The sequence below is a fragment of the Cherax quadricarinatus genome, chromosome 19 (genome assembly GCF_038502225.1).
Source record: "Cherax quadricarinatus isolate ZL_2023a chromosome 19, ASM3850222v1, whole genome shotgun sequence".
NCBI classification, from domain to species: domain Eukaryota; kingdom Metazoa; phylum Arthropoda; class Malacostraca; order Decapoda; family Parastacidae; genus Cherax; species Cherax quadricarinatus.
In genome coordinates, this window is record NC_091310.1 from 47,167,382 (window position 1) to 47,186,643 (window position 19,262).

At 41.3% G+C, this 19,262-nt stretch overlaps 2 protein-coding genes across 2 annotated transcripts in view; both read right to left on the reverse strand.

Annotated features, from left to right (window-relative positions):
* Positions 1-2,905, reverse strand: part of LOC128688406 (E3 ubiquitin-protein ligase RNF10) — a 49,925-nt gene extending 47,020 nt beyond the window's left edge. Inside the window, exon 1 of the mRNA XM_053776266.2 lies at positions 2,553-2,905. Coding sequence (XP_053632241.2) covers positions 2,553-2,640 — 88 coding nt within the window. The 5' untranslated portion in view covers positions 2,641-2,905. The remainder of the gene's footprint in view (positions 1-2,552) is intronic.
* A 10,665-nt stretch (positions 2,906-13,570) lies between these two features.
* The window catches only part of LOC128688407 (mucin-4-like), a 35,479-nt gene continuing 29,787 nt past the window's right edge, over positions 13,571-19,262 (reverse strand). Inside the window, exons 8-9 of the mRNA XM_053776267.2 lie at positions 17,344-17,503; positions 13,571-16,372 (exon numbers count right to left, since the gene is read on the reverse strand). Coding sequence (XP_053632242.2) covers positions 15,499-16,372; positions 17,344-17,503 — 1,034 coding nt within the window. The 3' untranslated portion in view covers positions 13,571-15,498. The remainder of the gene's footprint in view (positions 16,373-17,343; positions 17,504-19,262) is intronic.

The following is a 19,262-nucleotide window of genomic DNA, read 5'->3' on the forward strand; positions in this document are numbered from 1 at the left end:
AGCATACCTGGAGTACACCTCGAGAGGGTTTCAGGGGTCAACGCCCCCGTGGCCCGGTCTATGACCGGGCCTCATGGTAAATCAGGGCCTGATCAACCACGCTGTTACTGTTGGCCACATGCAACCCAACATATGAGCCACAACCCAGCTGGTCAGGTACTGACTTTAGATGCCTGTTCAGCACCTTCTTGAAGACAGCCAGGGGTCTATTGGTAATCCCCCTTATGTATGTTGTGAGGCAGTTGAACAGTCGTGGGCCCCTGACACTTATTGTGTTGTCTCTTATGCTAGTGGCACCCCTGCTTTTCATTGGGGTGATGTTGCATCATCTGCAGTCTTTTGCTTTCATAAGGAGTGATTTTCGCATGCAAGGTTGGTACTAATCTCTCTAGGATTTTCCTAGCATATATAATCATGCATCTCTCCTGCCTGCATTCTAGGGAGTACAGGTTGAGGAATTTCAAGCATTCCCAGTAACTGAGGTGTTTTATGTGCCGTGAAGGTTCCCTGTACATTTTCTAGGTCAGCAATTTCATCTGCCTTGAAAGGTGCTGTTAGTGTGCAACAATATTCCAGCCTAGATAGAACAAGTGACCTGAAGAGTCATCATGGGCTTGGCATCCCTAGTTTTGAAGGTTCTCATTATCCATCCTGTCATTTTACTAGCAGATGTGATGGATACATTGTTGTGATCTTTGAAAGCGAGATCCTCTGAAATTATCACTCTCAGGTCTTTTACATTAGTTTTTCACTACTGTGTAGTTGGAATATGTTGTACACATACCGTGATATAGTTTTTATTTCCTCACATTTTCCACATCAGAGTAATTTAAATTTCTCATCAGTGTACTTCGTATTGTTTTCTGCAGCCCATTTAAAGATTTGGTTGCTGTCTGCCTGGAGTCTTGCAGTGTTTTCAATGGAGGACACTCATGCAAGTATATTGGTTTTAAACATATGCTTGAAAACTATTGGTGGGAAATAAAATATACCAAAATACACTGTACAATACCTGCACTTTGGAGGAATGGTGAGGATGATGCAGTTCAGGAGGGTCAAATGAAGTATGAAGTCTGTGCACTCTGGCGACTTTTTTTAGGAGGGGGGAGGGATGAAATCACCCCACCTTGGGAGATGGCTTGTGGTAAACTGTTCATACTGTACTTCATACCAATAATGTCCAGTAGTAAACAACTGTCATGTCCATTACACTTGTCATGGTGTGTAAGGTAAAACTATGACATGGACAATATATTAAGTCAGAAATGAAGAAACCATTTATCATAATTACTGAAAATAAATATTTAAGACCAAATACATAAATATTCTGGAAATATTATTTCAATGTGGCATAATGATCAGTTAAATACATATCAATGCTGAGCAATACACTGGAGAAAACACACAGCATCAAGGGATAAAGAATAAGTATGTACATAACAATAGTTATAAATTTATTAATACTTAATGTATTTGTTTGATTACCAGTAGAGGAACCACATTTCACCAAGCCACCAAACCTGCCACCTGGTAAGTCACTCACGTTGGTTTTTGTTTTAAATTACAAACAATAAAACTGATCGCCTATTAAGCTCCTGATCCACATTCCATTTATAACAAAATTTAAACAAGCTATCAATGTGCTATCAGCTGCTGTCTTGACTAATTCACTCATATTACATAAATCAGAATCACAAGTAAAACTATTCAAAGTATTTTTAGCAGTCCACAATGCACATTTCATTCAGTGACACTGGCCATAAGTGCTAGCAAATTCAGAGGCCAAGAAGAATATTCCTACCAGTTATGTCAAAACAAGATGCAGTGTTCTTGAGTAAGCAACACCCTGGAGGAAGGAAAGGGGAGGAAGGGGGGGGGGGGGTAAAGCTCCAAAGAGGCTCCTTCACAAAACCATTAATCCCACCAGAGCACTGTGACCCAACATCAGGAGAGGCGGCGACATCTCTAGATGTCGTAAGGATATACAAGCTTGTCTTCATAAAATATTTTTTGCATTTCTAATGCTATGAACCCCCCCCTCCCCCTCAAGGGTTCTGGACCAAAATACTGGATCAACCCTATTTTTCTTTCAGTGTGATTATTATTACAATCAAAACTAAGTGCTAAACCCACAGGGGTCATATAGCATTGCTCTTCCAGCCTAAGCTAATTTATCTTATCTTATCCCACGTCTTATTTGGCCCCTACGGTTTGAATATTTTGTTTGGATTATTAACCCCCAAGAGTTAGTAACCCAGGATAATGTAAGAGTGATGTTACACCACCTGGCAGCCTCTCACCTTACTTCCACTGTTTCCTTTATTATTTATTAAACAAGTTTTAACCTGGGACAGTTTAGCACAGTAATCATTGCTGATAAAACACCCGATAACATTCACCTAACAATAATATTGTGTAATATTCATTAAATTCAAGTTATTTACATTTAACGTGATTATTTACGGAGATCTTAATTAAACAATGAAGAAAACAAAGATGACTACTGCGCAGTGGTAAGGTTACACCTCCATCAGTCATCCTTGTGTACTCACCTTTAGTAGTGGTTTCTTGGCCGGTCTTAGCAGGCAGCTGAGGCAGCCTGAGTGCGGCCTTCTTGTCCATGGTAGATGGTGTGTCCATACACAGAGGTGGAGCACGGGACGGAGAGAACTCCCCTAGCACCGATAACACAGCCACCAGACATCTTGATGTTTAGCAAGCCATGTCGTCACACACAAACAGTAAAAATGCTCTGTATCCTTATCGAACACAGGCTCTGAGGTCGGGGGAGAAGGTGCCGAGTAAGAGGAAAGCAAGAGAGTCTTGGGAGCTAAAGACTCCCAAGAAATAAGGCTGCGCCCCGAGGATGTGCTTCACTTTCGTCGCAAGATGGCGACGAGACGACTGGTAGCGTTCACTGTTGCACTCACACTCTCACCTTCATCACACCTCTCACCTTCACTCTACCTCTCACCTTCACCACACCTTCACCACTATTATGCTTATCATTTAAAGTAAATATTTATTAAACATTATTTAAATTAAATTGATGAATGTGTTTTACACTGATATTTTAAATTTCTACACTTTGCAAAAAACTTCATTATTAAAATGGTGATAAATTATAAAGCGCTGTTATTAATGAAACCCATCTGCTATACAAGTATCATACCACATATTAAGTGAGCAATAACATTAAGAAAATATTACACGCTAAAATAAGGATTGAAGTAAATACCTACTAATACATGCACATCTCTACACATATTTACACTAACATTGCTTTTACTCGTCCTGTATAAGCAGTTTATTGAAGAACAATAATTTAAAAATATTTCGGTGTTTGAGATATCTTTGTTAGTATTCTGGAGCAGCGTTCGTTAATAAGCAAAACAAGTCCAGGAGGCCTTTACAAATTTAACTTAAATTATGCCATGGACATGGTATTAACATTTCTTTGCATCGTAATCTTCACATACTTAGTATATAGGTTAAAAAATAGTAGAGTCTACCATAAAAATGTCCTCATGCCTGCCGCATGTTTTTTTTTTTTTTTTAATTAACCAAATTTGGTAAAGAGTCCTGTGCGGTGATTCACTACTTAGGTATAGCTTCATTAGGAACCTTTTAGCTTTCTTCCGGACCTGATTCATGCTAAGACTTCTCTTGACTTGTTCAGGCAATTTTTTTCCACTCCTTTATCGCTGCATAATAGGTATTTGAGGCCTGACTGTCTACTACTGTGGGTACTACAATACTGTCTTCACTTAACATAGTACCATTCTGGTTTTAGTTCATAATCTTGACAAACTTCACAGTAAGATATTCTGATCACTGCTTCTGAACATTATAATAAAGATAATTTAACTTCATCCGCTTTACTCTGTCTTCAACATTCAGTATATCCAGTTGTTGTAATTCATCCTGGCCTACATGCTATCTTGGACACAGCTCCAGGATCAATCATTTTCTTCTGGGTGATTTGTAGTTTGTCAGTCATTTATTTGCTAGAGTAGAGCACCACGAAGAACAAGAATAACCTACATAATATTGTATAAGAGATAGATACAGGATTGTGCTGTAAATCTCAGGGTAGACACAGGATTGTGCTGTAAGTCTCAGTAGGTAGACACAGGATTGTGCTGTAAATCTCAATAGGTAGACACAGGATTGTGCTGTAAATCTCAGGGTAGACACTGTACCTGTCTGCAGAGGAACTTGAACCTGGCATTTGTTTGTTTTGCTACATTGTTCGCTGTCAGTTCTCCTGACATGCTTGGGTCAGAAGGAATAACCAGATATTTCACTGTTGTGATGGGTTCCACATTACGTTGGAGATTAAAAATATTTACTTTTTTCATTATTATTCGTGCCAAATAGTATGGCTTTTGCTCTTCCTGAGGTGTAGCGATAATTTGTTGTCCACTAACCATTTGCTGCAGGATTCTAGTTCCAGTGGGTCTTTACCTGAGACTAGCAGAGCACTGTCGTCTGCATTGATTTAATTGTGTTATCCCAAGTTAAATCTTCATAATGTGTATGTGTGCCATAACACCCGTGCGCCCTCAAGACCACTGAAAATTTTTAAATCATGTAAAAACTTGAATACAAACTTATTTCTTACCTAAGATATCCATCAGGTAGGATGGTTTTCCCCTTATACTCCATCATAATATATGGGCTCCCAAAAACAGGAATGAAATGTCAGCTTGAGCTGGGACACAACACCATGGTGATGAAGATATCAAACACATCACTGTGAGTGTAAAGGCTATGTTAATACCTTCTATACTACATGGTGATCACATTGTTTGAGGGTCCCCGTGTAACACACACGCACACAATATAAATATTATATATGCTAAGGTAGCAAAATACGGATGGATATGTAATGCGTGCAACATAATTTCTAAGTGTCGTTTTCTGAAGTTAATATAGCAAAGCAACGCTAATAATACTAGATGTATTTCGGACGCTGCACGATCCAAGAAAGCTATCCCCGTATTGTGTAACCCAAGTCTCCTCTACACCAATGCCTACGAATGGAATATTGCAATGTCTTCTTTATCTTTTTATCTTTAACATCCTTATCTGTTTCAGTATCTTCAGAGGAGGACCCCAAGGAGTTCTCGTCCTCCTCCTCCTCCTTTTCTTTAAGTCTATCAGCTTCAGTCATAATAGCAGCATCCACAGTCCACCATCTTTTAACTCAGTCCCAATCAGTTATACAGACTACAAAGATGGCGCCTATAAGGGAGAGGAATAGTGTGGCATGAGTCTGTAATACAGTTAAATATTAGCAATGAAGATCTGTAGCTAATTAGAAGAGACATTCATAAGTCATCATATGGAAATCAATATCAAATTTTTTAGTAAAAAAATGGAAATTGACATACATAACCCAAACCTAATTCAAGTTTTCCACTAAGGAACACCAACTTTGAAGCTAAACTGGAGAGGCACTCTCTTGTTATCTCAATTTTCCACTGTTTCATTCAAAAAAGCAAATTGGGACCTACACAAAGTAAAATCAATGCAAACTATTCTCCACGTAAGACCGACCAACTTTTAAGAAAGTAAGTAGGTAAGTAAAAATATATGAAAATAAATAAGCCAGCAGAAGAGCCAGAAATTATGTATGGGTAAGAAGAGAGGCTGAAGCACACTCTGACAATGATACAGCATTAAAAGCCAAATTTGAGCCAAAGTCGCTTTACAGCCACATCAGCAAGAAGACTGTGAAGGACCAGGAAGGTAGGAGAGGAGGAACTCTGCGAGAGGTGAACAAAAAGAATAGTGTACTGCTCTTGGTGTACAACAGAAGTAGTGTACTGTTGTTGGTGTACAACAGAAGTAGTGTACTGTTGTTGGTGTACAACAGAAGTAGTGTACTGTTGTTGGTGTACAACAGAAGCAGTGTACTGTTGTTGGTGTACAACAGAAGTAGTGTACTGTTGTTGGTGTACAACAGAAGTAGAGTACTGTTGTTGGTGTACAACAGAAGCAGTGTACTGTTGTTGGTGTACAACAGAAGCAGTGTACTGTTGTTGGTGTACAACAGAAGCAGTGTACTGTTGTTGGTGTACAACAGAAGCAGTGTACTGTTGTTGGTGTACAACAGAAGCAGTGTACTGTTGTTGGTGTACAACAGAAGCAGTGTACTGTTGTTGGTGTACAACAGAAGCAGTGTACTGTTGTTGGTGTACAACAGAAGTAGTGTACTGTTGTTGGTGTACAACAGAAGCAGTGTACTGTTGTTGGTGTACAACAGAAGCAGTGTACTGTTGTTGGTGTACAACAGAAGCAGTGTACTGTTGTTGGTGTACAACAGAAGCAGTGTACTGTTGTTGGTGTACAACAGAAGTAGTGTACTGTTGTTGGTGTACAACAGAAGCAGTGTACTGTTGTTGGTGTACAACAGAAGCAGTGTACTGTTGTTGGTGTACAACAGAAGCAGTGTACTGTTGTTGGTGTACAACAGAAGCAGTGTACTGTTGTTGGTGTACAACAGAAGCAGTGTACTGTTGTTGGTGTACAACAGAAGCAGTGTACTGTTGTTGGTGTACAACAGAAGCAGTGTACTGTTGTTGGTGTACAACAGAAGTAGTGTACTGCTCTTGGTGTACAACAGAAGTAGTGTACTGTTGTTGGTGTACAACAGAAGCAGTGTACTGTTGTTGGTGTACAACAGAAGCACTGTACTGTTGTTGGTGTACAACAGAAGTAGTGTACTGTTGTTGGTGTACAGCAGAAGCAGTGTACTGTTGTTGGTGTACAACAGAAGCAGTGTACTGTTGTTGGTGTACAACAGAAGCAGTGTACTGTTGTTGGTGTACAACAGAAGCAGTGTACTGTTGTTGGTGTACAACAGAAGCAGTGTACTGTTGCTGGTGTACAGCAGAAGCAGTGTACTGTTGTTGGTGTACAACAGAAGCAGTGTACTGTTGTTGGTGTGCAACAGAAGCAATGTACGTTGTTGGTGTACAACAGAAGCAGTGTACTGTTGTTGGTGTACATCAGAAGCAGTGTACTGTTGTTGGTGTGCAACAGAAGCAATGTACGTTGTTGGTGTACAACAGAAGCAGTGTACTGTTGTTGGTGTGAAACAGAAGCAGTGTACTGTTGTTGGTGTTAAACAGAAGCAGTGTACTGTTGTTGTACAACAGAAGCAGTGTACTGTTGTTGGTGTGAAACAGAAGCAGTGTACTGTTGTTGGTGTTAAATAGAAGCAGTGTACTGTTGTTGGTGTTAAACAGAAGCAGTGTACTGTTGTTGGTGTTAAACAGAAGCAGTGTACTGTTGTTGGTGTTAAACAGAAGCAGTGTACTGCTGTTGGTGTTAAACAGAAGCAGTGTACTGTACAACAGAAGCAGTGTTGGTGTTAAACAGAAGCAGTGTACTGTTGTTGGTGTTAAACAGAAGCAGTGTACTGCTGTTGGTGTTAAACAGAAGCAGTGTACTGTTGTTGGTGTTAAACAGAAGCAGTGTACTGCTGTTGGTGTTAAATAGAAGCAGTGTACTGTTGTTGGTGTTAAACAGAAGCAGTGTACTGTTGTTGGTGTTAAACAGAAGCAGTGTACTGCTGTTGGTGTTAAACAGAAGCAGTGTACTGTTGTTGGTGTTAAACAGAAGCAGTGTACTGTTGTTGGTGTTAAACAGAAGCAGTGTACTGCTGTTGGTGTTAAATAGAAGCAGTGTACTGTTGTTGGTGTTAAACAGAAGCAGTGTACTGTTGTTGGTGTACAACTGCCACTCAACTGTTATCTTTGAGAGATTATTATAAAGAGTGATAAATGTTGTTGAGAGTGCCTCAAGTGGGTTCACGAAGGCACTGCTGCAAGCACTGTCGGAGGCACTGTCGAAGGCAGTGCTGCAGGTACTGTCGAAGGCAATGTCGGAGGCACTGCTGGCAAGAATAAAGACGAAAATGCCTGTAACAGAGTTATTGGTCAGTGTTACTCATACTGTGAGTGAATAACCACCACAGTGACAGTAATGATCAATGTTATACTGTGAGTGAACAACCACATTCCAAGTATCTACCTCCACATCCACTACCATCAAAAACATCACCAGTAAGGGACATCATAAGGTTCAATCCTCTACAGGGGTGTACATAATCCCATGCAACGACTACAACCAATTATACGTGGGCGAGACAGGGACCTCCAAACACGTATTTCAGAATACCAATACGCAAGTAGAACGAACGATTTGAAGAATGCCTGCGTTTTACACCAGAACTTCCACAAGCATTTAATCAGCTACAGAGATGCAAGACTCATCGCCAGGGAAGATGACACTCAGTGTCGCAGGGTCTTGGACTCATCGCTCATCTGTATATCTTTTATTTATTTATTTATTTATAATTTGAGCACACTTACAGAGGTACAAAAAAAAAATACAGATAAGAGCAGCATGCCGAAGCCACTTATACTATGCATAGCATTACGGGCTGGCTTAAAATTAACTTAAGATTAACTAAGCAATGATGAAATCAGTGAAAAACATTAATGTAAACTGATTACTATAAAGCACAAGTGAGTATTACAAAGACAGGTCATATGGTTGCATGCATTGTTATAAATTCAGTAGAATGGGGTATTCTATTAGGTAGTGTATTTAAAAAAATAATAAAGTTAGATTGGGTTTTAGGTTTAACATTTATGTGATATAATTGTGAGAAACATTTAAGATATACAATTTATAAGGTTTAGTTATTCAGTATTTATTTGGTTTTGGGTGAGTAAGTGATCTTTGAGAAGAGACTTGAATTTATAAACAGGTAGTGTTTCTTTTATATTTACAGGTAATGAATTCCAGATTTTAGGGCCTTTTATGTGCATTGAGTTTTTGCATAGCGTGAGATGGACACGAGGAATATCAAAGAGTGATCTGTGCCTTGTGTTATGGTCATGTGTTCTGTTGAGGTTGGCAAGGAGATGTTTGAGGGGAGGGTTAATATCAGAGTTGAGTGTTCTATGTATGTAATAGGTGCAGTAATAAGTATGGATGTTTTGTATGGTGAGTAGGTTGAGTGTATTGAATATTGGTGGAGTGTGCTGCCTGTAGTGAGAATTTGTTATCATTCTAACTGCAGCCTTTTGTTGGGTAATTAGTGGTCTGAGATGGTTACTTGTTGTTGAGCCCCATGCACAAATTCCATAGGTGAGATAGGGGTAAATAAGAGAGTGATATAGGGCCAGGAGGGCTGACTGTGGAGCATAGTACCGTATCTTCGATAGTATGCCTACAGTCTTGGAAATTTTCTTAGAAATTTGTTGTATATGTGTATAAAATTTGAGTCTATTATCAAGGTGGATTCCTAAGAATTTTCCCTCTGTTAGCTTTGTGATAGGTGATCCGTTTATCATTATGTTAAGAGGGACATCTGTAGCTCTGTTACCAAACTGAATGAAGTAGGTTTTGTCAATGTTTAGTGTAAGTTTGTTAGTACTCATCCAGGTAGATATTTTCTGTAATTCGGTATTTACAGTATTGGCTAGCGTGACTGGGCTCGGGTGGGAGAAGACGTATGTTGTGTCATCAGCAAATAGTGTGGGTTTGAGTAATTGAGAAGCATTTGGTAGGTCATTTATGTATAGGAGAAAGAGAAGAGGGCCAAGGACACTTCCCTGTGGGACACCAACTGTAATTGGTTGTGCAGAAGAGTTTGCCCCATTTGCGTACACATATTGGCTTCTGTTGCTGAGGTATGACTTGAGGTAGTTGAGGGAGTGCCCTCTTATACCATAGTGTGACAATTTTACGTGGAGCAAGTCATGGTCAACTGTATCAAAAGCTTTACGTAAGTCAATGAAGATCCCCAGTGGGACTTCTTTTTTCTCTATTGCAGTGTATATATGTTCTAGCATGTGTATAATAGCATCATTAGTATTTTTATTAGGCCTGAATCCAAATTGGCAGGGGTTGAGTATGTTTTGGGAGATAAGGTAGGAGTAGATTCGTTTATGAATTCATTTTTCGAAGATTTTTGAGAGAGGGTGTAAGTTGGATATTGGCCTATAGTTATTCAACTCTGTTTGGTCTCCTCCTTTGTGGATCGGGGTGACCCTTGCTATTTTGAGTACTGTAGGGAAGGTGGAGGATTCAATGGATTTGTTAAAGAGTGTTGCAATGATTGGTGATAGCACTTGTGACACTTTTTTGTATATAAAGGGTGGTAAGGTATTTAAATCTCCTGCCTTGTTTTTTAGTGCGTTGATAATAAGGGAGACTTCGTATGGGTTAGTCGGAGCTAGGAACAGTGTGTTCGGGTAGTTGCCGGTGAGGTAGTCATTTGGTGGGGTATCTGAGCTTGGGATTTTATTGGCAAGGTTTTGTCCTATAGTGGAGAAGAAATCATTGAGTCTGTTTGCTGTTTCTGTTGGTGGGAGTTGGGGTTCATCTGATTTTGCTAATTTTATTTCGCTATTTCGTGATATCTTTTTTGTTCCCAGAATTTCTGATAGGGTTTTCCAGGTCTTTTTTATATCACCTCGTAAGTTGGATAATCTGTTCTCATAATACAATTTTTTTGCCCTTCTTATCAGGCTGGTTAGGATTGACGAGTAACGTTTTGTTTGGTCTCTGGTTATGTGACCCATTCTGTACTGTTTTTCATATCGGTGTTTTGTATTTATGGATTTGAGAATGCTGGGTGTTAGCCAGGGACTGTTCAGTCTCTTAGCTGTCATCTGCTTAGTTTTTTTAGGGCAGTGCTTGTTATAGAGGTATTGAGTCTTTTTTAGAAAATTATTAATACATTCGTCAATATCTGTATTGATTTCTAGCTCAGTGTGCCAGTCAATGTTTGCTACTGCTGTTGTGAAGTTATTAATGGCTGCCTCATTGTGAAGTCTGAAGGTGACTTTAGTAGTGTCTTGGGGTAATTTACCAAGAGTTGTTATGAGGAAAGTAGGGTAGTGGTCTGTGGTATTATCTGTAATTATGCCTGATTTTAAAGGGGATATGGTGTTGGTCCAGATGTGGTCAAGTAGGGAAACACTAGTCTCTGTAACTCTTGTAGGTTTTGTTACTGTTGGTAGCAACATACAGTTACTCATTGTGTTTGTGAATTCAGTAACGTGTGGGTCCTGGTCTTGCAGGAGATTTATATTGAAGTCACCTGAGAGTAGTAAGTGATCTTTGTTCATGCGTGCATCAGTTATCATACTTCCTAGGTTTTGACTAAATTGGCTAATGTTTGACTGTGGAACTCTGTAGATGTTTATCAATGTGAGAGGTTTTTGTAGGTATTTGGATTTGAATTTGGCTATTATATATTCCCCATGTTCATCTCTTGTGCAAGTATTAGTGATACATTCTAGTTGGTCTGAGTAGTATATGGCTGTGCCACCCCCTTGTTGGTCTGGCCTACAGTTGTGTATGGCTGTGTAACCAGGAATGGCATAGACATCTGTACTATCAGGCTTTAGCCAGGTTTCAGTTAGTGTAATGATGGACATATTGGCATGTAAGGAATTTAGTAATGCTATGAGGTCATCGTAATGCTTGCTTAAAGATCTGATATTGTAGTTAAAGATAGTTATGTTGTTGTTGGCACTGAGAAGTGCCTTTGATTGTTCTGCAGTGTAGTAATTACAGTAACTGTTTGATTCATTTAAGTCATTAAATAAGAGGTTGGTATCTGGATCAATGCTTGTAATCATAAGATTTGTAGTGAATCTATAGTTAGAATTAAGTATAAAACAAAGTAAATAGTCTTAAGCTAAAAAGTAGCACCTGAATTATTTAACAAATGTAAAATAATGAGCTAAGGTAGTTTTTTTTTTTTTTTTTTTTTTTTTAAGCTAAAATAAAGGAGACAATATAAAAGGGACTAGTACAAATAAAGTGATGATCAAATAATGGAGCTTGGGAATATGATAGTAGGTAGTACTATAAAATAAATGAGCTTTGGAATATAATGGCAAAATTGTGAACTTGTTCTACTTTAGCACCTGAGAATAGCACCTTGATTATTTTAACAATTGTGAATGTATAAGCTAGGGTAGTTATATAAAGCTAAAATAAAGGAGAAAATATATAAGGGACTAAAATTAAGTAATGGTAAACAAAGTTAAATGGACAGATGGTCACTATGAAATAATATTGGTTTAGGAGTAAGATCTGATTTGTAATATTAGATAAATTGAGCAGTTTATTGCACAATAAAAGTAAAAAAAATGAGGTAGTTGGTACTAGCTAGCAAAAGATAGTTTTGGTACTTGCAAAAAAGTAATTGGAATATACACTAATTGCATACACAATGTAAAGTGACTAAAAAAACAAGTAGTGATAAACAAAATTAAATGGACAGGTAAGAAAAAATGAATATTATTAATTTGGAGTAAGATTTGACTTTTAATTTAAAATTATGTTCATCAGAACAACGGCTTTTACAACATAGCTGAACCCCTGGCCAGGACGCTTCTCCATCGTTATCCTACATAACAACCAACCCAATGGAAATAAGTCACTCTTTCTGACTCTTTGGGGTTATCCCAGGTTCTCTACACATATGCTGCTATGTATGATAATTCTATGTAACTGTATTTGTGTATACCTGAATAAACTTACTTACTGACTTACTTACCAGCCTACTTGCCCATCCTGTGCGTCCGTCTCAAATCCAACAGTCTCGGAGACACCATTGGGAATACCAGGGACCCCAATAAAAATAAGTCACTTTGTCTATCCTATGTATGATAATTTGTGGAACTGTATTTATGTTTGCCTGCACCTAAGTAAACATACTTGATACTCTGCACCTGACTCTCTACGTCACTATGTTTCCTACATATCACAGGTCCGCCAACTTTTTTGGGTATTACCCCAAAATAAACTTGTGTAGAGGGAAATTCCCCACTAGACTTGAAAGTCCACAGATTCCAGAAAACACAAGGAGCGTTCAAATTCAAAATAGTTTATTGAATCCATTTGTATGGAGAATACAGTCATACAAGCTGAAGAGTATGTATTATACGAGATAAATCAACTTTAAAAATAAAACAAAATTAACAAAATAATAAAATGAAAAATAAATAAATTTTTGTGCAGTTTTATTTATATGTTTACTGAGCGTTCATAATCCCCGAAAATTTAATTTTTACCCCATTTGGGAACATTTACCCCGATTCCCCAACCTAAGCTACATATATTCTTATGTACTCTGATCAGGTGACCTGGTCACCAAGACCCGGGCCAGGATGTCATGGTGGACCTTCCTGTACCTGTCTGCTCATGTGACCTGGTCACCAAGACCCGAACCAGGATGTCCTGGTGTCCATTTTTCCATTAATCACCTGGGAATCGCTAAACCCGAAGGGGTCGTACAGCGCTTTGAGAATAGAAGGTAGTCACGTCTGATCCGAGGAAGGGGGTGATAGCTGCAGTTCCTTGGATCAGGAACCCTCCTCCAGCATCAGGACACCAACCCTGGAAGGGCGTGTGTCTTCTAGTACACAACAGTGTTAAATGTGTTAACGTAGTGTGTCACACCACTTATTAAGTTGCTCCACAACAAGTGGTGTGTCAAGTGCGACACAAAGTGGTAAGGAAACACAACTAAGTACTCTAGTATTTACTATGTGTTAATCCTATACTGACCACTTAGATGTTAATATTACACTGACCACTTAGATGTTAATTTTACATTGATCACTTAGATATTAATGTTATATCGACCACTTAGATATTAATCTTACAGTGACCACTTACATATTAATTCTAAATTGACCATTTATATTACAATCTAACACTATCCACTTAGATATTAATAATTCATGACCACTTAAATATTATATTACATTGACCACTTAGATATTACCTTACATTAACCACTTAGATACTAATCTAACAGTGACCACTTACATATTAACCTAACAATGACCAGTTAGATATTATTGTTACATTGTTCACTTAGATAGTAATTTTACACCGTCCATTAAGTAGTCGATGTAAGATTACTATCTTACATTGACCACTTAGTAGTGATCTTAATTGAAGGCGTATTGAAAGTGTCACCCTTCACCCTTTCCCCCACCATTAGAATGGACAGGGTAGTCACTACATCCAATAGTCACCCGCCATGTTAGCCTCACTTTCACTACATTACATCTACAACGACCATCATGAACTGTGACCACTAGTAAGTTCTCAGTGGAAGAAAATTACCAAGTGGTCAGTTTCAAGTCTTGGATGTCACTTCCAACACGTCTCCAGGTCCTGGATGCCACTTCTAACACGTCTTCAGGTCCTGGATGTCACTTCCAACACGCCTTCAGGTCCTGGATGTCACTTCCAACACGTCTCCTGGTCCTGGATGCCACGTCTAACACGTCTTCAGGTCCTGGATGTCACTTCCAACACGCCTTCAGGTCCTGGATGTCACTTCCAACACGTCTCCTGGTCCTGGATGCCTCTTCCAACAGGCTATCAGGTCTTGGATGTCACTTCCAACACGTCTCCAGGTCCTGGATGCCACTTCTAACACGTCTTCAGGTCCTGGATGTCACTTCCAACACGCCTTCAGGTCCTGGATGTCACTTCCAACACGTCTCCTGGTCCTGGATGCCACTTCTAACACGTCTTCAGGTCCTGGATGTCACTTCCAACACGCCTTCAGGTCCTGGATGTCACTTCCAACACGTCTCCTGGTCCTGGATGCCACTTCCAACAGGCTATCAGGTCTTGGATGTCACTTCCAACAGGCCATCAGGTCCTGGATGTCACTTCCAACACGCCATCAGGTCTTGGATGGTACTTCCAACACGTCTCCAGGTCCCGGATGCCACTTCCAACACGTCTTCAGGTCCTGGATGTCACTTCCAACAGGTCATCAGGTTCTGGATGCCACTTCCAACAGGCCATCATGTCCTGGACGTCACTTTCAACAGGCCATCAGGTCCTGGATGTCACTTCTAACACGCCATCAGGTCTTGGATGTTACTTCCAACACGTCTCCAGGTCCTGGATGCCACTTCCAACTCCTCTTCAGGTCCTGGATATCACTTCCAACACGTCTCCAGGTCATGGATGCCACTTCCAACACGTCTTCAGGTCCTGAATGTCACTTCCAGAAGGTCATCAGGTCCTGGATGTCACTTCCAACAGGTCAGAAGTTTCCTATAAAACTGAGCTGCATTTTCTGCCTCACGATACGACCCACAACATTCAACACAGGTATCGATTTTTCCTGCTAGGTGGGTGAGCAGGCCTGCTAGGTGGGTGAGCAGGCCTGCTAGGTGGGTGAGCAGGCCTGCTAGGTGGGTGAGCAGACCTTCTAGGTGGGTTAGCAGGTCTGCTAGCTAGGTAGAAGGCAAGTTAGGTGGGTGAGTAAGCCTGCTAGGTGGGTTAGCAGGCCTGCTCATGTGTCTCGTTGCTGGGTGATGAATGAGGGACATTGGGGCTGTGATGAGTATGCTCTGACCACTGAGCTACAGGTGACTCAGAATGAACAAGGGTGAGGCAGTGTGCAGAAAGCAATGTGTTGGGTTATGGAGAGTGTAGGGTGGAGGAAGTGGGTCTTTGTGAGGAGGTGGATGAAGCGGGTCTTTGGGAGGAGGTGGATGAAGTGGGTCTTTGTGAGCAGGTGGACGAAGTGGGTCTTTGTGAGGAGGTGGACGAAGTGGGTATTTGTGACGAGTTGGACGAAGTGGGTCTTTGTGAGCAGGTGGACGAAGTGGGTCTTTGTGAGGAGGTGGATGAAGCGGGTCTTTGGGAGGAGGTGGTTAAAGTGGGTCTTTGTGAGCAGGTGGACGAAGTGGGTCTTTGTGAGGAGGTGGACGAAGTGGGTATTTGTGACGAGTTGGACGAAGTGGGTCTTTGTGAGCAGGTGGACGAAGTGGGTCTTTGTGAGGAGGTGGATGAAGCGGGTCTTTGGGAGGAGGTGGATGAAGTGGGTCTTTGTGAGCAGGTGGACGAAGTGGGTCTTTGTGAGGAGGTGGACGAAGTGGGTATTTGTGACGAGTTGGACGAAGTGGGTCTTTGTGAGGAGGCTGGTCTATGTGGGGAGGTAGAAGGGGCTGGTCTATGTGGGGAGGTAAAGGGAGTTAGTCTGTGTGGGGAGACGGACGGAATGGGTCTACGTAGGGAAGGAGAGGGAGAGTATCTGGCCGGTGACGGAGAGTGTCTGAAGGGTGAGGGAGAGTATCTGGAGGGTGAGGGAGAGCGTCTGGACGGTGAGGGAGAATATCTGGAGGGTGAGGGAGAGTGTCTGGAGGGTGAGGGAGAGTGTCTGGAGGGTGAGGGAGAGTGTCTGGAGGGTGAGGGAGAGTGTCTGGAGGGTGAGGGAGAGTGTAGGGTGAGTGATGGTTGAAGATGCAGGTTGTGTGATGGATGACGAAGACTCAGCGCGAAGTACAACACCCTGCAGGCAACAACACACAATATTAGTGTAACACCCTGTAGGCAACAACACTTAATATTAATACAACACCCTGCAGGCAACAACACATAATATTAGTACAACACCCTGCAGGCAACAACACATAATATTAGTACAACACCCTGCAGGCAACAACATTATCACATAAGAAACACACTAGACCCGCTGATCCATGCTTGGCACGTCATATTTAAACCCATTTAAAATGATGTATCTGACTCAAATATTGCTGAAAAAATCCTCACCATTGACGTTAAACTAAATAAACAATAGTTTGAAGCTACTCCTGCGTCCTCACCCTCTTTAAAACTGACATATAACACGGAAGAAATTTATACCCTGGATATGATTATTGTTAGTAGTAGTAGTAGTAATAGTGGTAGTAGTAGTAATAGCAATAGTAGTAATAGTAGTAGTAATAGTAGTAGTAGTAGTAGTAGTAGTAGTAGTAATAGTGGTAGTAGTAGTAATAGTAGCAATAGTAATAATAGTAGTATTAGTAGTGGTAGTAGTAGCAGTAGTAGTAGTAGTGTAAGTAGTAGCAGTAGTAGTAGTAGTAGTAGGAGTAACAGTAGTAGTAGTAGTAGTAACAGTAGTAACAGTAGTAGTATAAGTAGTAGCAATATCATGAGTAATCATTAAACCCGTAAGAGTTACGCAGCACCTGGGGTAAAGGGACGTAACCAGGTTCGATGTGTGCTACAGTTCCTTGCATGTAAAGTAAAAGGACACAAGTGCAACTAACGGCTTGACAAAGCTCCTGGAGAGCGAAACGTTGCTACAGTAAAATGTCACATTAGTTGCACTTGTGTCCTTTTACTTTACATATTGTCGGAAATTCTACCAACATTATTACAGTTCCTTGCATCAAGAGCCCCTGGGCAGCGTCAAGGCAGCTCCTTGAAAGCAGATCTTACACAGACACACCAGAGATCACGGAGAGTACAACTTACCCAAATATGACAGTGGGTATGAGAACGATGAGGGCAGCCAGGAGGAGGGTGACACCGGGCATGTTAAGAGCCAGCATCTGAGGGAAGAGTGTGTGGAAGGTGGCACTGCCCGCCAGTAGTGCCACCTGCTCTATGCTACTCACCACTGTGAACACCCGACCTGCCAGGAAACACACTGTGTTATTACCAACACTAGACATACTGCGTGGCCTCGTACACCACACTGCTGCTCATGCTCATGTACAGTCTAGGGGGCCAGAGAATACAAACCTCACTCAAGGAAAAAGATCTTGGGGTGAGTATAACACCAGGCACATCTGAGGCGCACATCAACCAATAACTGCTGCAGCATACGGACGCCTAGCAAACCTAAGAACAGCATTCCGCCATCTTAATAAGGAATCGTTCAAGACCTTGTACACCGTGTACGTTAGGCCCATATTGGAGTGCGCGGCACCTGTTTGGAACCCACATCTAGCCAAGCACGTAAAGAAACTAGAGAAATTGCAAGGGTTTGCAACAAAACTAGTCCCAGAGCTAAGGGGTATGTCCTACAAGGAGAGGTTAAAGGAAATCGACCTGACGACACTGGAGGACAGGAGAGATAGGGGAGGGGGGACATGATAACGACATATAAAATACTGAGTGGAATTGACAAGGTGGACAGAGACAGAATGTTTCAGAGATGGGACACAGCAACAAGGGGACACAGTTGGAAGTTGAAGACACAGATGAATCACAGAGATGTTAGGAAGTATTTCTTCAGTCACAGAGTTGTCAGGAAGTGGAATAGTTTGGGAAGCGATGTAGTGGAGGCAGGATCCATTCATAGCTTTAAGCAGAGGTATGATAAAGCTCATGGTGCAGGGAGAGTGATCCAGTAGCGGCCAGTGAAGAGGCGGGACCAGGAGCTATGACTTTTTTTAGGTGAGTACAACTAGGTGAGTATTTCGTGCCCAGATAGACCACACTACTGCTGGTGTAGACAGTCACCTACACACACATACACTCATACACACACACACACACACACACACACACACACACACACACACACACACACACACACACACACACACACACACACACAGTAGCGACCAGTGAAGAGGCGGGGCCAGGAGCTAGGACTCGACCCCTGCAACCTCAACTAGGTGAGTACAACTAGGTGAGTACACACACACCAAATGATAAGAAAGACTCACTTCGTGCCCAGGTAGACCACACTACTGATCATGTAGACATAGTCAGCTACACAACTAAATTCCTCTGCACACAACCCGCACATAGAAAACTGCAACTTATAACGACGTTTGGGTCCGACCTGGACCATGAAGTAATCAGACACAGGCGCGAAGGGAGGGGAGCAGGTATGTATACAAGAGTGGGCGGGGGAAGGTAGGGGAGCAGGTATGTATACAATAGGGGGCGGGGGAAGGGAGGGGAGCAGGTATGTATACAAGAGGGGACGGGGGAAGGGAGGGGAGCAGGTATGTATACAGATGAATGGTTCAGAGAACCGACATGTTGATAAATTAGACACATGAGCAACTCTTGGGTATCTTTATTGAGGAAACGTTTCGCCACACAGTGGCTTCATCAGTCCATACGTAGGAGAAACTTGAAGAACAGGAGGAGAATGAGGTATTCTATTCAAGATTGATGGACTGAACACATCGACTCAAGGTTGAGGGACTGATTACCTCATTCTCCTCCTGTTCTTCAAGTTTCTCCTACGTATGGACTGATGAAGCCACTGTGTGGCGAAACGTTTCCTCAATAAAGATACCCAAGAGTTGCACATGTGTCTAATTTATCAACAGGTATGTATACAAGAGGGGACGGGGCAAGGGAGGGGAGCAGGTATGTATACAAGATGGGACGGGGAAGGGAGGGGAGCAGGTATGTATACAAGAGAAAAC